The following is a 21,598-nucleotide window of genomic DNA, read 5'->3' as shown; positions in this document are numbered from 1 at the left end:
TCTGCTGTCTGTACGTTAACTGTTATCATCTTGATAGGTTATACTTAACGTCTTCCTCACACTCTAAGAAGGTGGAGAATTTCTTGGAGCACTATAATTTTTTTAAAATGTTACTTCAACACAAAACTGGTTTCTTGTTGAAATTTTAGCCTTTCAATTCCCAATCACTGTAAACTTGGATAAAAGCCACAGTTCATTGGATAGCTAACACAGACTCAAGCATCACAATTTTTACTAAAAGTTTGGGTCAACTTATTACATATTTGCCTCTTTAAAGGAAAAAGAAATTAGTATTGAACCAGTGTATTTGCCATAACTCATTTTGAAGATAAGCCAGTTCCTCTAATGCAAATGCTTTTAAGGAAAACCTTGACTTAACTTTGAGATAGCAAAGGATAAAACATTTGAAGTAATTGTTCTCATAACAATAAAATAATAGGGGCCCGGCGGCATGGCCTAGCGGCTAAAGTCCTCACCTTGAAAGCCCTGGGATCCCATATGGGCGCCGGTTCTAATCCCGGCAGCTCCACTTCCCATCCAGCTCCCTGCCTGTGGCCTGGGAAAGCAGTTGAGGACGGCCCAATGCATTGGGACACTGCACCCGCATGGGAGACCCGGAAGAGGTTCCAGGTTTCCGGCTTTGGATCGGCGCACACCGGCCCGTTGCGGCTCACTTGGGGAGTGAATCATCAGATGGAAGATCTTCCTCTCTGTCTCTCCTCCTCTGTGTATATCTGGCTGTAATAAAATGAATAAATCTTTAAAAAAAACAATAAAATAATAAAAGATCCTTTTGAATCATGGTTTCTTCAGTAATCGTTATTAATCGTTATGAAACTAGTATAACCCTGCATAGCTTTAGTCAAGATGTCAAGCACCTTAAAAAAAATTAAAATATTATGTAAACAAGTGAAGTCATTGAAGAAAATACAATGTCTTGGAGTTAATTGTCAGGCCTTATTGAAAGCTGAAGATTAAACCATAAATTAACCATATGAAATGCAAATCAAATGTTTCAAAAAGCAGATACAATTTTTATTATGATTTGTATAGAATTATTCTGGACTTGAAGGAGTAAAGATCAACTCTGTTTTTCTACCATTCATGGGCTATTCGCAGAGCGTTTTAGCCATTTACATGGAATGCAAAATTTTGCACGCTGTTCAGATGTTAGTGCTTGAAAGCCTTCTGCTTGTAAGGGTGTGATTGGATCATAAGCTGTCACCACAACAGTTCCATTATGTTGATTGCCATTCTGGTTTTTCCACCCTCCCAACAAAGTTGTTCAAATGTGCTACACCTATTAATAAACTCTATACTTTATGTTTTTAGCTGTCCTGTTCTGTGCAAATCTGCAAGGAAAGAGTATCAATGACTTTTTTTTTTTTTTTTGCTGAAAGGTTACTACATAAAGCTGCTTTTCACATAAACTTCAGTCATTCTAGTGCATGTTTTTTTACAGCTACCAATAAGTTGTCTGCAATTTTATCAATATTTGATGCTTTCATTGCATAAACAAATCTCAGCATTTCCTTAAGAGCCTCAGGTCTAAATAATTTATTTTGACTCAATTCTTTTTCTAAAGAATTATTATTTTTATTGGAAAGGCAGATATACAGAGAGGAAGAGAGACAAAGATCTTTTATATGCTGGTTCACTCCCAAAGTGGCTACACCAGCTGGAGCTAAGCCAGGAGCTTCTCCTGAGTCTCCCATGTGGGTGCAGGGTCCCAAGGCTTTGAGCCATCCTCTACTGCTTTCCCAGGCAACAAGCAGGTAGTTGAAAGGGAAGTAAAGCAGCCAGGACACAAACTGACACCCATATGGGATCCTGGCGCTTACAAGGTGAGGATTTAGCCGCTAAGCTATCGTGCCAGGCCCTCCACTCAATTTTTAACCTTCTACTGTTCATGTTCAAACACTAAAAATGGAATGGAGGTGCAAGTACAGACTTACAATCCTTAGATTCTTGTCCTCTCACAGAATAACTGCAATCTGTAAATCTTGTGTTTTCCCAGAGATGACCTAAATCTTTTGGCAGTTGACATTCAACCCCATTTAAAATATTTGTATTAGTATGTCCTGACGTGTTTGCTGAGTCTTGGACCACACTTACCTCATGCAACTTTGTCAGTTTGTTATTTTGTAAAAGAGCATTAGCTTCATCAAGAAAAACATCCCTTCTGAAAACATTTTTTAAAGCACCAGTCATTTCCTTACACAAATCAATGTGTCCTTTGCCTTTGCATTGCTTTTGTTCATTGTCCTTCAGTGTTTGCTGGGTAAAATTTGAATTTTGCTTGAATTTCACTTTTGATATATAAGGACAAGTAATCTGGTCATCATGTAACCCCTTTCTCTTTACTTTCATCATCTTAGCCAGATGAAAGCACTGAACATCTAAATACTTCACCTATTTCTTTTCCACAAAAACTGAAGTGATTAATGTTCTCTACCATAGGGCAGGCATGCATATCTCCAGGCAGAGGTAGGGTCAGTGTTTAGACAGTCACAAAGCATGAATTTCATCTCTGCTGATTTTAGTTTTCTTCTGATTATTATTTGTCATTTTTCTCATTATCTAAATGGTATTTTACCCCATGTTTGTTATATTGCAAACTCAAACATTTACCTTGCTTCTTGACTATGATGAAAATTTTCCATTTTGAAAACAAATGAATAAAGTCATGTGTTAGGTTTGTAATTTTTTTAAAGGATTTGTTTGTTTATTTTAAAGGCAGAGTCAGAGAGTGTGTGGGTGAGGGGAGTGAAATTGGCCTTCTGCTAATTCAATCCCCAAATGGCTACAACACCAGCTGTTGGGTCAGGCCAAAGTCAGGAACCTGGGACTCCATCCAGGGTGCACTGGCCCAAGCACCTTGGCCATATTCCACTGCTTTCTCAGGTGCAGTAACAATGAGCTGGGTGAGAAGTGGAACATCCAATGGTCAAACCAGCATCCAGATGAGATTCTGCCATCCCAAGTGATGGCCTTACTCGATAAACTAACACTAGCTCACTGAACTGAAATTATTATAGGTATTCTAAATACAACTTTAAATAAAGACTGATTATATGACTTTATGACATGGTACCATTCCCATCTAAGATTTAGGTCTCATGTTAGCTAAATTCCTTAATATAGACACAGAATGATCCAAGCAAAGAGACTGATTAAATCAAATATTGTACCTAACCCCCTCTAATTTTCTTCTTTAGTGTCTGTCACTGCTAAAATAAGAAAAAGCAATAATACAGTCCTCATCAAAAATACTATAAATTTGTTTCAAAATCCTTCATAGATCTGTGAAATTGTGAAGTCTTAATCAAAATGTAAAAATTAATTTAGAGTTGGGAATACCAACTTGATTTGATTACACATCAGTTGAATACATGCAAATGCACCTCATAGAATATATAATGTTCTTGGGCCCGGCAGCGTGGCCTAGCGGCTAAAGTCGCCGCCTTGAACGCACCGGGATCCCCTATGGGCACCGGTTCTAATCCCGGCAGCTCCACTTCCCATCCAGCTCCCTGCTTGTGGCCTGGGAAAGCAGTCGAGGACGGCCCAAAGCCTTGGGACCCTGCACCCGCGTGGGAGACCCGGAAGAGGTTCCTGGCTCCTGGCATCAGATCGGCGCAGCACCGGCCCGTTGTGGTCACTTGGGGAGTGAAACATCGGATGGAAGATCTTCCTCTCTGTCTCTCCTCCTCTCTCTGTATATCTGACTTTGTAATAAACATAAATCTTTTTTTAAAAAAGAATATATAATGTTCTTAAAAGATTTAATAAGAGAGGAAGTGGGAGAGAAAATGAAAATTATTACTTATACACAAGTATCCTAGAGTCAGAAACTAAAAGCTGTGTATCTAAAATTTAGCTTTAACTGTGGATCTTATATTTTATCCAGAAATGCAAAATTATTGCCCTCTTCTCAAGATCCACAAAATAAAAAGTTTGATGCTTTTTTCACTTTCAAATTTCTTCCTACTTTTAAAATTAAACAGTGTTGCAAACCTAAAAAGCATAATTTACTACAATAAAAATGCAAGCAATTCCTAAAATTCCAAACCAGAAATAGTAAATCTTTTCTCATCTTATGACCAATGCATAATCAAAGATGATAGTGAACACTGAGCGGCAACTCTGCATATAAAATAAATAAGAAAAAGTGATTGGATGCATTCATGAAGAGAAGGAGTTAAGACTGCTATCTTACTACCTATGCTCTTAAATGTACAAAAGTACTCATCTCAATTTTGCTTCAATTTAATAAAAGAAAGAGACCAAAGAGTTTAAAGAGTATTTAAGTTTCAGAAAATTATCTCCTGACTGCTGGAGATACTATTTCCGTTAAAACCCCTATCCTCCTTCCAGGTGGCTTGATTTTTCCAAGCTATTATCTTGCCCCTTGTGGTACATTTCTTTTGACCCACACAACCATCCTGCTTACAATTCGTAAGAGCTGGAAAATGCGTCAGAAACAAGGATAACATCAGGTAGACTCTTCACCCGCATTGCTTCATCACCAAGAAGGTTTTTTTGTGTGTGTATTGGTTTTGTGTTTGTTTGATACTTATGATGTTTTGGTCCTCAGTGGTTAAATGGTTGATATAAAAACACATTCAGAGTCAGCAGGCTGAGAACTAAGGGCATATTGGGGCAGGACTTACCCTGAGGCAGCAGAGGGGAGATGGTGACACTCTAGGATTACTTGGCTTTGGAAGATCTTTAAATTAAATTTTGTGGTTTCAAAGCTTAGAAAATTGCCTAAAATCATCTTGTCAGCCATTGTTAGCTGGAAGCCACATGCTGAATACTATAATGCTGGTCTGTCTTGCATGGCTAGCACACTATCATAAAAATATCTTGGAATTAGTTGCTGACATTTAAATATATAAAGATTTCAAGTAAACCTTTGACTCAGACCCAGTCTCAAAAACACTGGGAAATTTGTAACTTTTAAAGGAAAACTGGGCTGGAAGTAGTAATGACGACCTTCTTAGAAGAAGACACATTGTTTTGTAGATTTCCACAGGTCCAGCTCTACATATTCCCTCATTTTTGTCATCTGGCTATTTAGGCATTTTCTTTTACAACTCTTTATCACTTTCAAAACAAGTTTTGGTAAAGTGTAGAACATTTCAAATACAGAAGAGAAGAAGTTCATAAAATGATCCCAATGTAACCATCACCCAGTTTCAACAACTATCATACAGACTCAATTTTGTTTCATCATTTCCCTCACCCAATCTCCGACACGTTTATATTTAATTTTTTGGATCAAGTAAGTGTATCACATTCATTTTAGCAGTAAAAATTTCTGTGTGTGTTTTTACAAGACCATTTTGGAGGCAGGTGTTTAGTCAAGAGCTTAAGATGCCTGTATCCCATTTTGGAGTGACATGATTGGAATCTTGACCCTGCCCCCTGAGTTCAGTTTGCTGTTAATGCACACTCTGGGAAACAGTAGATGAGGCTCAAGTAGTTCAAGCTGATACCCACCTGAGTGACTCAGATCAAGTTCCCAAAATTAGTACTTGTGAGCATTGGGAAGGTGAACCAAAAGATGGGAGTTCTATTTCTGTTGATCCACCTCTCAATTTTTTTTCAAAAACAACCAAAAAAGGACATGGGTCATTTTTATAAACATAAACACAATATATTTATCAAGCCAAATTATCAGACTTTTTAAATTGTGGTCAAATATCTACTTAGCTCATTTAAAAAACTCTTCGCAGGTTACTTTCCAATTTCCTATCTTTCACAAGAAAGGGAAAATTGGAAGTATTTGGGGAGCAGAAACATGAGAAAAATCCTCTAAATTCTAGGGAACAGGGCATGAAATGTTTATATAACATGTTGGTTTACTTAATTTTTTTCTGATATTATGAAACTTTTAAACATTAATTTTATTATTTCCCATGATACAATTTTGTAGCTATGGGGATTCCTTTCTTCCCCTTTCTGCTTCCCCAATTTCCCCTCCCACCATTTCCACCCATATTATTACAGTAATATAGTTCTTTAGTAAGTTACAAGTTTAACATTCTGGTTATTTGCATTATGGTTATAGGTATAGACAAAGGTAGAGAAGCTATCATCATTGAATTCATGAGGTATATTTAACTGTTTTTTCCTGACATCTTTTCATCAGTAGACATACTCCAAATGTACTATGTGGGCACTGGTTCATGTCCTGGTTGCTCTACTTCCTGTCTAGCTCCCTCCTTGTGGCCTAAGAAGGCAGTGGAGGATGGCCCAAGGCCTTGGGATCCTAACCCATGTGGAAGACCCAAAGGAGGCTACTGGCTTCAGATAGGCTATGCTCCAGAATGGCTGCCTGGGATATGAGTCAGTGGATGGAGGATCTTTCTGTATCTCCTTCTCAATGTATACCTGCCTTTCCAATAAAAATAATAAATCTTTTTTTAAAAATTACTCTATACTGAGACCTGGTAGTTTGGAAGAGAGGTACCAGATGATCTTCACAGGTCAGACTGATATACCAGCCTCCTTTGAGTCCTGTGTAGAACTTGTTATCACCAAACAATGCTGACCACCACACACCAGTCCATGCGAAAGCTAAGTCTGGTGGCTTATCTAGCAGGACCATATCCTAGTACCTGACAGAATGATGGATCAGGAGACGAGTCACATTAGGCAGTGCCATGACATTAACCAGCACACGAGAGAACCATTCCTGGGGGTAGTTTCTGTGGGGGGGGTGTGGGCCAAACCCTGTGGAAATACTAGTCCCACTGGTTAGCTAAAGAGTTAGGATGGTGATGGACTAAACTAGGTGTGACCAAGGAGCCTGCCATCACTCACAGGTGAAGGAACCGACAACAATCTGAACTGCTCAAGGCAGCAGACCCCGAATGTCCCTCCTAAATAGGGTGTGGAGTGGGCTTGGCTGCAACGTTCACCAGCTCATACAAGGCCAAATGGAAGGCCAGACTATGCCAGACACTGGTATGTATGAGAACTGGGTCTAGTAGTGGGTCAAGTGGAGGAACTTGGGAAACTCCCCTGGTGAGTCATAGCTCCCGCTGATGAACGCATGGTCCAGGACTGGCAGTTGGACAAGTTGGGCAAAGTGGCTCCAACAGCTGGCTAATATGTGGGTCAGTAATGGAACGGGGTAGACTGGGCAGGGCCAAGCAAACCTTAGCTCACAAGCAAAAATAGAAATCAGGATGGAGCATAAGTCATGCTGAGCTAGGCTCTTATACCTACTGGTCTGCATGAGCCAGCGACGTTAGGCCACAGCATCTAAGGCAAAGGCCAGGAAAGGTGAGGGACTTTGCCAAGCTGAGTCAGAGCAACCACTGGCATGTACACAATCTTTGGCTGGGAACAGGCCCAGTTGGGAAGCTAAGGGGACACCCTAGCTGGGTTAGAATTCCCACTGAGGAGCACAGGGGCTGGAGTGGGGGCTGCATTCTGGTCTGGATATGGCTGCAGTCTCTCTTGGCACAAATGTGGACTGGTACTGGAATCACCAAGCCAGGCTAGACTCCAGCACCATTTCGTGTTCTGGAGGACCAGGGTATGGTCCCTGCCCTGGATGGACTAGGTTTGGTCTCTGCCCCTACTGAGCCATATGTGAGCTGTGTTTGAGTATGAACGAGCCTTGGCTGGGCTGAAACATCCAACAATAAGAACCGGAATGGGTTGAAGGCCAATCAGGAAAGGCCACTGTTCCTGCTAGGACAGAAGGTGGACTGAGTAAGGCTGGCTCACGGACCCACTGATATGCACAAGATCTGACATTGGGAGAGGTTCTGATGGAGGAGCCTGGGCAACTCCTCTGGCAGGACACAGTCCCTGCAGGTAAGCGCAAGCAGCACAATAAGGAACAGCCCAGTCCAGGCCAGGGAAAGGTACCCACCGGCACACATTTGGCAAAGGTTGGGGCGGACCAGGCTGAACCAGTTCACATCACCTGCTGGCGAATCCAAGCACCAAAACAGTGTGGATCGGACCAGGTATGGTCGCAACACATACCAATACACATTATAGCTGAGATGGGGTGCGTGCTGGGCTGGGTTAGCCTGTGGCCCTCACTGGCTGGAGTTGGGGGTGTGCCGGGCTGGGCCAGGCTACAGCGCCCACTAGCAAACGCCAAGGTGAGGCAGGCCATGCCAGACTGGGACACAGCGCTAGTAGGAACCATGGAGGGAGTGGGTAAAGCTGGTAGGGGGACTGTGGAGGGCCCCCTGTGCTGAAACACCTCACCCACTGGAGAGCATAAGTTGGGATGGGGGCAGACCAGACTGGGCAGGGCTACAGCACCTGTGGGCCTCATGCGAGCCAGATCAGGGAGGAGTTAGGCTTGGTTGACTGTCCCTACTGATGCAAACATAAATCAGAATGGCTGAAGGTTGGTTTGGCTTTGCCGCATCATCAGATAGCAGATGCTGGCACCGGTGGCTAATCTGTCAACTTAAACTACAGAATCATCTGGAAAGTGCGTGATCTGGGAGTGGGAATGGCCTAGGAGGGAAATAGTGGGCACCTCCCTCTTGAGTTACCACTTCCACTGGAGAGCATGAAAACCAGGACTGGGGCAGGGGTGGCTGGACAGAATGGCACCCACCAGCATGTGTGTGGGCTGGATAGTGGAGCTGGTTGGGTTGAACTAGGCTTCAATGCCCATTGACATGTATGAGAGCTGGGTGGGATGTGGGACAGACTGGACTAGTCTGCTATGCATACTGGCAAGCACTGGAACTGGGGCAGAGGGCAGGCCTGGTGGGGGTTGTTATGGGTCGCTCCAACTAGGCTGCAGCTCTCACTGGTTTGTGTGGGGACCGAGTGTGTGCTAGGCAGAGTCAGGCTGGACTGCAGTGCTCATTGGTTCTGGCATGGTACAGGGCTGGAGGCAGAGCCGGCCCAGCAATTGCAACCACCAGCTGATTGGAGCGGACTGTGCTGGACCCTGTGCTTGCAGATGCACACAAGAATCTGGTCTGGGATCACCTCAGATGAAGTTTCTTTGGGGATCTCCCCAATCCAGCTGCTGGACTCAGAACCCTTTCTGTGGTCTGCCATGGAGTGCAGATGCCAGACCTGAGCCTCTGAAGAGGCTCAGATGGAGCAGTGGACAGCATGGTCGGGTGCATGGAAGATGTGGCAGTCTATCAGAACCTGTGGAGGATGCCTGGTACCACAGCAGAGGACAGAACTAATCAATCAACTTCCCCGGCCATACGTTGGCAGTGAAAGACTGGGCAAACGGAGACTCTAGGATGGACTGTGTAGGTCAATGGATTCTGCAGTGACTTCATCATGCTTGGAATGGTGAGATTGACAGCAATTCATAATGAACTATCAAAACCACTTGAGCAGGACTCTCAGAGCATGCCCCACATCAGGGACTTGGGATGGCTGGGAGGCTGGGTGGGGCTTCTCCCTTTATCTTACCCCATGTACAGGGAAAAAGAGAGAGGGAGCAAGAGAGAGAGAGAGAGAATGTGGAAAGAATAGTTTTGCCCACTTTCCTGTAGCCCTGGAACCTTTGTGCCCCAATTAACCATGTAAATATTGTCAAAAAGAAAAAAAACAGAAAATGAAACATGTAAAAAAAATTACCCCAATGGTGCTCAGTACGGTGGTATAGCAGGCTAATCCTCAGGCTAGAGTTCTGACATCCCATATGTGCACCAGTTCTAGTCCCAGATGTTCCACTTCTGATCCAGTTTCCTGCTAATGTCCTGTGGAAGACTTGGAAAGAAGCTCCTGGCTTCTGATTTCAGATTGGTTCTTGTCCAGCCATTGCAGCTATTTGGGAAATGAACCAAAACCTCTCTTTCTGGCTTTCCTTCTCTCTGTAAAAATCTGCATTGTGGGGCCCGGCTGTGTGGCCTAGCGGCTAAAGTCCTCGCCTTGAATGCCCCAGGATCCCATATGGGTGCCGGTTCTAATCCCGGCAGCTCCACTTCCCATCCAGCTCCCTGCTTGTGGCCTGAGAAAGCGGTCCAAAGATTTGGGACCCTGCACCCACGTGGGAAACCCGGAAGAGGTTCCAGGTTCCAGGTTCCCAGCTTCGTATCTGTTGCAGTCACTTGGGGAGTGAATTATCGGATGGAAGATCTTCCTCTCTGTCTCTCCTCTCTTTATATCTGACTTTGTAATAAAAATAAATAAATCTTAAAAAATCTGCATTGTATCCCATTGTTAAGATCTGCTTTTCTAAAAGTGTCAGTTTTATTAAATATGGAAAGGTTATTATGGTTACATAGAAGATAGGTTTTTTAAAAATCTATTAATAGTTGTATAGGCCTGGAGTGGTACCCTAGTAGCTAAAGTGCTTGCCTTGCATGTACTGCACTGGGATCCCATAGGGGCTCTGGTTCATATCCCAGCTGCTCCACTTCCTTTTCAGGTCCATTTGTGGCCTGGGAAAGCAGTAGAGGATGGCCCAAAGCCTTGGGACCCTGCACACATGTGGGACACCTGGAAGAAGCTACTGGCATCAAATCAGCTCAGCTCAGTTCCAGATGCTGAGGCCACTTGGGGAATGAACCAGCGGATGGAAGATCTTTTTCTCTTTTTTTCTCTCTGTAGATCTGACTTTACGATAAAAATAAATAAATAAATCTTTTAAAAATAATTGGACATATATATGGGTTATGGTGTGATATTTTAGTGCACTTACATGATAGTACTGAAACAAAACAGGGTAATCAATGTTTCATCTTATTTGAAGTTGCTTTATGATTGGAATCTTGAGGCTTCTCTCTGCTATCTGTTCACACAACATATTCTAGGTCATGGTGAAATACAGTCTCCCTATTGTGCTGTGTAACAACAGAAACTCATTCCTTTATCTAAGGTTTGCTCTGACATAAATAAGATAATTAATGTAAATTATGCAGTATATCATTTACCACAGTGTAGGCATAATTGATTAAGCTAATAATGAGTGGGGAGGGAAAAGGATTTAACAGTTCTATCGCCACCAACACTCATCAGGGAAAGATCTGTGAATTGTTCCTTACCTACTGCATTGAATAGTACTACTATACATGATACCAACAACAAAGTCCAAAGCTAATTTTCATTGTTGTAATTTTACATTAAAAGATATTATGAATGAAATTCTACTGATTTTCCTTGCTTATGGCATAAGAGGTTTTCTTTGGAACTCTAGAATTTAGTCTACCAGAAGCTGAACAGTATCTCAGATGTGATTTCTCAGTGATAACTTATCAGACATGTGAAAAATAATGCCACATGACTATGAGAGCACATTTTTGAGATGTGTATAACAAATTCTGCTGTTCTAGCCAATATTAGGTGTATAATTCATTTGCTTTAATTACAAGTCCACTTTCAAATAAAATTCCACCTTGTGGAAGCCTTGCATTGCTGGAAAGGAAACAGCGAATTTTAAAATGGGCTTGGTTTCTTCACCAGCAGCCTGTTTTTTGGTGTATTTAGCTAAGGAAATTTCAAGTTAAAACTCAACACAAAGCCAAGATCTAACTGCTGTTTAAACTGTTTTAGATAATTCTCAGACTATTTCTTCCTTCAGGCAGCAGTAAACCAACAGAATCCCTTTCAGTGTTTAATTACTTGGAGCCAGGGTTCTCTCAGTGGCCTTGAAGGTGATAAGCAACATTTGAAGGAGTGACAGTGTACCAGCTATGAAAAGTACAGCAACATGCACTGCACCTCTGGGGGTTGTGGACAGGAAAGGGAACCCCTTCCTGACCTGGGCGGCGTGTCCTCTTGATGTCCATTGCAAGGGTAGGACTCTCCTGCTGTCATGGATAATATCCCCACGTCCTCCCCATGCCAAGGGCCAGCAGTGAACAGAACTGGGAGACTATCAGCTCACTGCCCAGTTGTTACTGCTCCAACAGGTCTCGAGGGCCCTGTGGGGAGGCATTCCTTGGAGTCTGGTGCCTTGCCTGAGCCTGGCAGCAAGGATGGATCCAGGTTTGAGCTGAAAGGCTGTTCTCATCAGGAGTTTCCACCACCCCATCTGGCAGATGTATGTGGTCCCAGTGGGGCAGGGTGGGGATGAGTGTGGAGTGTTGGGTAGGCAGGTGGAAGGACTGTAGGTCCGTGGAGTCCTGCTCTGTGTGCTCACGCAGCTTCTGTTTTGTGCGCAGCCCTTGTTGGTGACCTAGGACCTAACCAAATGGAAGGAGGCTTCCAGCCACAGTGTAAATGGCAGTTTTTTTTTTTGTTAAGATTTAGTTTTATTTGAAAGGCAGATTTACAAAGCAAGGGGAGAGAGGAAGAATGAGAATCTTCCATCTGCTGTGTCACTCCCCAAATGACTGCAGTGGCCACAGCTGGGCTGATCAGAAGCCAAGACCTGCTTCCAGGTTTCCCAAGTAGATACAGAGTCCAAGTGCTTGGATCATTTTCCACTTTCCCTGGTGCATTGTCAGGGAGCTGGATTGGTAGTACAGCACCCAGGACTCAAACTGGTGCACATATGCATGCCAGCACCATAGGTGGAGGCTTAAGCTACTGTGTCATGGCACCGGACCCTTGAATTACATTTTTTAAAAAGTAATTTCCATCCTTAATTTAATTTCCATCCATACCGCTCATGTGATTCAATCAATTGTACATGGAACTCACTGTCAATTTCTTTATTGAAAAGACAAAACTGTGACATAAAGTGGGTCAATGACATTGTGCTTTCATTTACATTTATTTGTTTAACAGGCATGTGATGAATTGGTCATGATGTTATGCCATATAAAATTTGCATTTGGTTTCCAAAAATTTTTGAAAAAATGTCACAGAGAATATTCCTTAATTAAAATTGTTTTCAAAACAGCAGACAGGAACAAAGAGCCAGATTCTACCACACAGGTCTTGGATAAAATGAGTCACGGGTGTGACATACAAAAGCGGAGGAGGTGAGAACAGCAGAGGATAGGGTGGTGGCACAGGTGGGAGCATGGGTGGTGGTGCAAGTGGCAGCATGGGTTGTGGCACAGGTGGCAGTATCAGTGGTGGCACAGGCAGTTGCATGGGCTGTGGCTCCGGCACCAGCATATGCACTGACATGGGTACCAGTGTCAGCATGAGTGGTGGCACAGACAGTGGCATGGCCTGTGGCTCTGGCATCATTACAGGCACCAACATGGGTACCAATGTCAGCATGGGTTGTGGTACAGACAGTGGCATGGGTTGTGGCTCTGACATCAGCACAGGCACCAACATGGGTACCAGTGGCAACATGGGCAGTGGCACAGAAGGTGCCATGTTCTGTGGCACAGATGGTGGTGTGGGCTGTGGCACACAGAGTGGCATGCAGTGTGGCACAGATGGTGGCATGGACTGTGGCACAGACAGTGGCATGGGCTGTGACACAGACAGTGGCATGCGGTGTGGAACAGAGGGTGGCATGCGGTGTGGCACAGGCAATGGCATGGGCTGTGGCACAGATGGTGGCATGCGGTATGGCACAGAAGATGGCATGCGGCGTGGCACAGACGGTGGCATTGGCTGTGGCTCTGGCATCAGCATAGACTCTGACATAGATACCTGTGGCAACCTGGGCTGCCACAACGACATTCGTGATGGAGTGACTGATGGACAATTTTGGTCCCAAGCTCGTACGGTGTAGTTGGACTCAGTTGCGGTTGTATTGACAGGATTGTCCTGGACTTCAGGGAGTTGATTTCTGGTTCTAAAGGTCCTCTGACGTCTTCTCCATCTGGCTCTTCTGTTCTTAAACCACACCTTCAATCAGAGAAGAAAACAGAGACTGATTTAGTACATTGAGCATTTAGTCATCAAAGAAAGAACACAACAGACAACTTTATGTGTCTTAAACCCTTTTTCCTTGCTGTGAAAAGCTACTTCATTCTCACTCAAATATCTAAGGCAAAGAACACCCCCTCCATTCGTGAGCTCAAATATGTGCTCAGCTTTGGCTTGGTGCACTGCTTGCTTTGTCTTTTTCCTCCTACCTTTAATTGCATCTTTCTGTGCACATGGATTGTTGCTGCAGTGACTGATGAATAGGACTAGATTCCTTCTGTGATTGCCATACCTGGCTCATCTGTATCCTGAGCTGCAATCCAGCTGCCACCAGGCACATGTCACCATGCCAGACTTGTGCATGGGAGGAAAGTGTTCTGGTGTGCCATGACACACAGGGGTGATTGCAGCAAACAACACTGTATTGTACCAATCAAAAGAGCTAGAAGTCGGATCTGCAGGCATTTTCATCACAGAGAAATGGTAAGTGTTTGAGCTGGTGGCTAGCCTAAGTAACCCGAGCTGATTCTTACACCAGGTAGACGTGTCCCACAATATCACACTGCCCCCCATCAATACATAAATTATTATCTGTCATCTAGACTACTGGTTAAAAATTGCATGCCTTTAGATTCTTTAGAGAGGGAACAACCCCACCTTGAAAAGCACATCTTCAGTAATGGAGCAGGTTGTTTTTAAACACAGGTTTTCCTTCAAGGGTGACCAAGTGGTACGAGTCATGCATGCCCTGAAACCTCTTGAAATTTTAAGAAAAGGAGAGATGCTTCCAAGGGATGTTTTCTCTTTTTTGATTTCCCTTGAGAAATTCCTTTGTGGCAATTAGTCTAAAATAACCCACTTCTGATGGCATGAGCTACAAATTAGTGCTTGCTGCCTGAGCATGTAAAAAGAAGACACTTCTTATTGAAGTTACCATTTAATAAGAAGAACCTGGCTGGATGTGAAAGCTGGTGACCGACAGCCTTAACTTCCTCAAAGCCTACCTCTGCCTAGCAGTACTATAGAGAGGAAAGATTGGATTCCAGATGGGACCGATTTCTCAAGAGAAATCGGAGCAAAGTTTGCAGGCTAGCACACCAAAGAATTCCAGAAAGATTACCATCTAAGGCTGACTCCACACTGCTTTACCAGTCTTGCAAATTCAATAGCAGGACAATATGACATTAGGCCTTACAACCCATTGCCTTCCCACCAGTTACAGCTTAGCAGTGTGTCCTGTGTGAGGTTTATTCCTTCACACCAAGGCTTAAATGTTTACAAAAGTACTGCTTAAGCAAAACGCCTACGTTTGGTTTTATATGTTTGAAATAATTTAGGACTACAAATGATTCCTCTTATAATATAGCTTTTTGGTACATTCAGATTTCAATAATCCCCAAGTCAGTCCTAGCCCCAATGTGATTCTCAAAAAAGTCCCCTATAGAATGCTTGAATCAGAAAGCTTAGTTGATAATATATGGGTAATATAAAATATATAAGTACACTCACTTGTTTGAGCATGGATTTATAATTTAGATATATCTTTGTATTTTAATATATAAAAGCAGCATTACAATTATGCATAATTAATGTTTTTATTCATTAATATAAACATTTTATGTAATATATTGTTCAAGAGTCATCTATGTTTACAAGAGAAAAAGATCACTTACGTATCTTCTTTTCTTCCCTTAGTAGTTGTTTTCTCTGGTAATGGGAAATTGTTAGGGTTTCATTATGCCATTTTATATCCATAGTGACCCCCAAATGCTAAATCAGTTTCACAAGCAGGAAAAATTAAATAAACACACCACTTGGCCATGTTGAGGAGTTAGGTTTTGTTTCTAGGTGTACTGACCTGCAGTTTGGCCTCAGTCACATCCATGCGTCTCGCCAGCTCCAATCTGTTGGCAGAATATCACAGGTGTTCAGTATTTTAAGCAATGGATCAAATAGTTGATTCTATTTCCTTACTATTTTCAAAATTAGATACATATACACATACACCCCCTAGAAAGAGAGAGAGAGACGGTGATAGAGATATAAGAAAGAGTAATCTTCCATCCACCAATTCACTCCCCTAATGCCCACAACAGCCAGGAAAGCTGAAGTTAGGAGCCAGCATTTCCTTCCAGGTCTTTCACATGGGTGGTAGGGACCTAAGCGCTTGAGCTGTTTATCTGTTGCCTATCAGATTGCATCACCATGTAGAAGTGAATGGGAAGCACAGCTGATACTCCAACGCCAGGATTCCCATATAGGCAAGTGGTTTTTGAAGCTACATCTTAAACTCCTGCAATGTTTGCCCCCGCGGTTTTTTTTAATTATTTAATTTATATAAAATGAGTAAAAAGCTTCACATTATTCATAATAGTGATTTATAAACATAGGGGATTCTCTTCCCCCCGCCTTTGTATGTGTCCCATTAATTCCTCTCCACCCAGCACACTATTTATATCCTGCTGAGGCTTTTTAGAAATATGGTAGTAACACTATTCTTAAAAATATAAATATTATCCCAAAAGTTATCTGTGGTGGACAGAAGTGTAAAAACTTTAATAAAGGCAGTCTCAGGCCCCTCACCTTTATCCCTGCCTTGGTTCTTTATTTATAATTCATTTTTATATCAATAAATAAAGTGAACAAATTTCACATATTTCACAATATAGATTTTAGAAGCATAGTGATGTTTCCCACCCAAGGCTCCCTTCTGCCCCCATTTCCCACCCACCCACATTCACCCTTATTTGTTAAAATTTGTACAATGGCATACCTTCATTTCAATTCAAAATCACAAGCTTAACACTCCTTCAGGGTTGGATTTTAACACGTAACAAGTCGAAAGAAAAATGGAGAGTTACAGAGAGGGGGAGAAACAAAAAGCAAACTTTCGTCCGTTTGATTCACTCCCAAAATGGCTGCCATTGTCAGGCTTCCTACAAGGCTAAGCCACGTGTCAAGAGCTTCATCCTATCCCCGTGTTCAACATGGCTGACAGGGGCCCTAGAGTTTGGTATATTATGTTTTCAGCTACTTTCCCAGGTACGTTAGTGGGGAGTTGGATCCTAGGCAGAGAAGCTGGACTCCATTTGGTGCTCTAATATGGGATGCTGGCTTAACTAGTAGTTGACAACACTGGACCCTTGCTTTGCTTCTTGTAGACACACAAAATTTTTCAATTTGATTAAATAAAATACTGTATAAGAGTATATTATCCATGACAAAGAGGTTAAGAAGAGGCTGTGGACTCAACATGGTAGCCTAGCTGCTAAGGCAAAGTCCTCACCTTGTAAGCACTAGCATCCCATATGGGGACCAGTTTGTGTCCCAGCAGCTCCACTTCCCATCCAGCTCCCTGCTTGTGGCCTGGGAAAGCAGTAGAGCACGGCCCAAAGCCTTGGGACCCTGCACGCGTGTAGGAGACCGGGAAGAGACTCCAAGCTCCTGGCTTAGGATAGGCACAGCTCTGGCCGTTGTGACCACTTGGAGAGTAAATCAGTGGATGGAAGATCTTCCTCTCTGTCTCTCCTCTGAGTATATCTGACTTTCCAAAAAAAATAAATAAATCTTAAAAAAAAAAATAAGAAGAGGTTGCTTCGGATACCCCCACACCACGTCAGGTCATTTGAGTCTAGCTTTCTATGGAGTGTCTGAATCAACCTGTGGTTAGATCTCTACCACCCATGAGTGAGGCCTGGATTGAATTCCTGTCTCCCTGTTTCCATGTCCTCCGGCTATACATTGTGGGCATTAGAGGAAATAAACCAGTGGATAGGAATCCTGTAGTATTTGTGTCTCTGTGCATCTGCAGCAAATTCAAATAAAGGAACAACATTTAAAACTATACTTCATGAAAACATTTACCTTCATTTCCTGTTAGCATGACCCCAAACCCCCTCCTAAGAACTCAAGAACAAAGGAGACCATATCCTGGGAATCTCCGAGGTAACTTATTTCAGGAAGGAAGCAAGCAAGGAAACTTGGGAGACCCAAAACTACACTCCAGGCCAACTTTCCCACAAAGTAGGTGCGCTCCCAGGCTATCTGCTTACCGTGCAGCTTTGTTGAGGTATCGATGGTTCTGGAAAATACTCTCCAGCTCCTGCAGTTGTGCTGGGGTCAAAGTGGTACGCCCAGGTTGTGCTGGGGTCACAGTGGAGCGCCCAGGTTGTGCTGGGGTCAAAGTGGTGCGCCTGGGATGTGCTAGGGTCAAAGTGGTGTGCCCGGCGTTCTCTTCCCGCCTGTTCGCAGCTGGGGGGCTGTAGGCTGCCGCAGCAAACAGCTCCCGCAGCTGCTGGTCCAGGAAGTGGCCTCCACCGCTCAGGCTGCCGCCCTCTGGGTAGATGGCTACCGGGGGCCCCGGAGCAATGGAGCCATCCTGGCAGCCTCCTCTTCTTTCTTCTCCTTCCTCTCCTTCATTGGCCACGTGCTCCTGTTGGAATGCCACATAATCTTCCGTGTCTCCTTCATCTAAAATAAATGAGATCCCTGCAAGCCTCATGTCTGTAAAGAAAAAAAGGGGGGGGGGGGTGGAAAGAATTAAAAGACCAAAGGGAAAGATGAGGGCGTTTGGGTTTGAGGGTTCTCGGGAATGGGGCGGCCATCCCTCCCCCGGGGAACCCTGGTTTCTTGGACAAGGCAGAAGCATGTGGCCTGTCCGGGCACTGACCACATAGTTCTTCCTGGTCCTCGTCGTCTCCGAGACCTGGCATTGTGGTGACAAAGCTCTTGGGGTACTGGTCCGAAGGCTCCATTCCGAGAGAGCTGCTGGAGAAGTTGTTGCTTCTTCGGCTTCTGAGCTGAAGTCCCGTGTAGTCGCCGGGGAGGAGCTAGCGTTGTGAGCGGCAAGCCCGTACGTTTTGTGTTTTCGCGCCTAAGACGAGTCACAGTGTATCTAGTTTCGGACGCCCTGACCTTCACCAACAGGTTTTATGGGTTTGGGTCCTAGAGGTGTATCTACTGCAAGGGGCTCAAATGTGTATGGGGGAAGGGTGGGGATTCTTGGAAGAGGAATGCTGTGGGAGGGCAGGATGGCTACATGTTTAAGGCCTCCAAATTGGAGTTTATCTGTGTTTTTCCCACTTGGTCGGCTACCTCCCCGGGCGAAGCAGCTGTGTAGGGCTTTGCAAGAGAGTTTGCAGGGGGTAGGGTGGAGATACCTACCACGAGTTCTTGGGGGGGGCATTGCATTATAAAAAGTATCTTTTGGCCCAAGCCCTGGTAAATTTAGCAACAAATCTATGGTGGAGGGTAGAAATGAACTATTCTTAGCTCAGAGGCTGCTTGTTCTGATGTTTTGCAGTGGCTGAAGTTGGGTTGGCCATACTTCCTGGGTCTCTGATAACCGTTGCTGGGGGCTGGGTTTTCAAGCTCAATAACTACTGAGACTCTGTAGAAAATAAATCATGCCCTTTGAGAAAGCCCAAAACCTCCAGACTTTTAGAAATGGGTCTACATTACAGTGTGAGAGTAGACATACAGAATGTTTATAGCATCTGAGCTGTCTTAAACTTCAGATGGGATATTTCTTTGCCCCTGGTTGTTGCTGTGGGTAATTCACCGTTTTGCTGAGCTGGTGCCCCGACCTACCATGAGTTCCTCAGTTTTATGCTACTGCCTCCTTCTTTTTATTATTATCTCTTCTATTTTAAAATTTTTTTCTTAGCTCTTATGTAGAAATAGGCACATTCTTTGAGGATGTTATCACACAACTGATTAAATCAATGTGTGCGATGCTAGCACTACATATTGGAGTGCCATTTTGAGTCCCTGGTGCTCTACTTCTTATCCTGACCCCTGCCAAAGCACATGGGAAAGCAATATAAGCTTGCCTAAGTACTTTGGTCCCTGCCACCCATGTGGCTTAGAAGGATGGAATTCCTGGATCTTGGCTTTGCATTTTGTTCACTGCCATTTAAAGAGATACAGTAAAGGCTGAGAAGGGCTATATATTTCTTGCTTTAAAAGTGTTTCTTGCTTTAAAAGTGGTTTTTGAAGATACATTGCATTACGCATTTCCACTTCTGAATAAAAGAGGGATAAATATATCTTGACAATAGGATGCTGGACTTTCTACATTTGTTTATATATGTAATATCATAATATACTTAAATAGAATGTTGGACTTGTGATTGCTGTTGAAGGACTATACTATTGTAATAATATAGGGGAAATCAGTGAGGGGAAAGGGAATAGGAAGTATGAAAAAGAAAATCCCTGAGGCTATGGAACTGTATCTTGAAAAAAATTTTTCAAAAATTTAAAAAGAAAACCAAATTCCAAAAAAAGTAGTTTTTAGAGGCTGGTATAATTGCATATCAGGCTAATCCTCTGCCTGTAGCACCCACAACATCCCATATCAGTGCTGGTTTGTGTCCTGGCTGCTGCTTTTTGGATCCGCCCCCTGCCTATTGCCTGGGAATACAGTGGGATCCTTGGACCCCTGAACTCATGTTAGAGACTCAGAAGAAGCCCCAAACTTCTGGCCTTGGATCAGTTTAGCCTCAGCTGTTGAAGCCATTTGGGGAGGGAACCAGTGGAAGGAAGACCTTTCTCTTTGTCTCTCCTCTCTGTGTAAAATCTACCTTTCAAATAAATGAATATATCTTTAAAAACTGATGTTTAGGGGCAGGCATTTAGCCTAGCTATTAAGTTGCTTATGTTCCATACTAGAGAACCTGAGTTTGAGTCCTAGTTGTAGCTCCTAACTGCAGCTTCCAGACATCTGTAGGGATAATTTTTACACCAGACATGATATAACTGTCTATCAGACATATTAGAAATTCTCAAAGCCCACCAGCATGCTAACTTGGCAACATTAATAGTAGACCCATTATCTTTCCCCAAAACTTGATCCTTTCTGTACTCCTCCCACTAACTCATATTGCCTTTTTGCAATATGAGACTTGCCTCTCCCCTCAATACCCATACTACACACACTAGCAGATTTGGTAATGGCTTTAAATCCAACCCCAACATCAGCTTCTCCCCTGTAAGGGCCTCTAATGAAGTAATAAGAGTTTGGCCCTGATGTGATAGGATTAGTATCCTTATAGGAAGAAATGCTGGGCTGGAGCCAGCTCGTCGCAGTGGCCAGCCTGAAACTGGACTCCTAGGGGACTGGGGGTGGGGATTTGTGAGGTTAATGAAACTGGGTGATGGAGATAGTGTCAGCAGAGGCATGCAGGGACCTGTGTCTTGTGCTCAGGCAGGTGGAGCAATCCTGGAGATTTCCCCATGTGCTTGACCCCAGGCAAGGATGGAACGAAGCGGGGAGCAGGAATCAAGCCCTGGATTAGCATCCTGGCATGGAGTGCTGGTACACTGAGCCGGGGAACCCGTGTGCTTTAATCAGGAAAAGGGGACATTGGGGAGGAAGGACTGCTGAGGGAGTATGTTGCAGGTGAGGAATGGTTTCTGAGGGACTCCCATCCACAAAGCCACAATACTTGCCGGTAAACAAGGGGTATAAGACAGAGTGGTTTAGAGAGCAGAAGCTGCAGGACTTTTGTGGGTCAGACAGGTGCACCACCCCACATGGGAGACCTGAACTGGGCTAATCTGCATGGATTACAGCTCACCACTACTCACAGGCCCAAATTAAAGCTAGCACTGGGGGCCTACCTGGCGGGGCTCTATCACAGTACCCACCAGTGAGAGTTGGAAGAGGGGATAGGTAATGTTAGGCTGGGTCATAACACCAACCAGCATGAAAGAGAACCAGCTCTGAGGGCAGATTCTGTGGGGGATATGTAGGCCCACTCCTATGGAACTGTAATTTCTGCTGGTTAGCTTAAGAGCTGGGGTGGTGACAGGCTGAGCTAGGCATGAACATGGAACCTCCTAACACTCGTGGGTA

General features: G+C 43.8%; 1 protein-coding gene and 1 pseudogene across 1 annotated transcript; both read right to left on the bottom strand.

Annotated features, from left to right (window-relative positions):
• Positions 1-1,920: 1,920 nt before the first annotated feature.
• LOC131478648 (speckle-type POZ protein-like) lies at positions 1,921-2,458 on the bottom strand (annotated as a pseudogene).
• A 10,170-nt stretch (positions 2,459-12,628) lies between these two features.
• RHOXF2B (Rhox homeobox family member 2B) lies at positions 12,629-18,676 on the bottom strand. The gene is made up of 4 exons (XM_058658761.1): positions 18,410-18,676; positions 17,793-18,243; positions 15,599-15,644; positions 12,629-13,719 (listed from the first exon to the last, which is right to left on the bottom strand). Exons 1-4 carry the CDS (start codon positions 18,492-18,494, stop codon positions 12,784-12,786), a joined length of 1,518 nt encoding a protein of 505 aa, XP_058514744.1. The 5' UTR covers positions 18,495-18,676; the 3' UTR covers positions 12,629-12,783.
• Between the last annotated feature and the right edge of the window lie 2,922 nt (positions 18,677-21,598).

Source organism: Ochotona princeps, chromosome X (genome assembly GCF_030435755.1).
Source record: "Ochotona princeps isolate mOchPri1 chromosome X, mOchPri1.hap1, whole genome shotgun sequence".
Lineage (NCBI taxonomy): Eukaryota > Metazoa > Chordata > Mammalia > Lagomorpha > Ochotonidae > Ochotona > Ochotona princeps.
The sequence above is the reverse complement of the archived record's forward strand: the minus strand, read 5'-3'. Positions and strand labels throughout refer to the sequence as shown.

Bases quoted from the DNA above. Each gene is read 5' to 3' on its own strand.
- RHOXF2B (XM_058658761.1), bottom strand. From the start codon at position 18,494: ATGGAGCCTTCGGACCAGTACCCCAAGAGCTTTGTCACCACAATGCCA. The intron at 15,645-17,792 runs GTAAGCAGATAG...TTCTGCCAACAG, and splicing joins TACCTCAACAAAGCTGCACG to ATTGGAGCTGGCGAGACGCA. The intron at 13,720-15,598 runs GTCAGTACACCT...CTCTGATTGAAG, and splicing joins TGACTGAGGCCAAACTGCAG to GTGTGGTTTAAGAACAGAAG.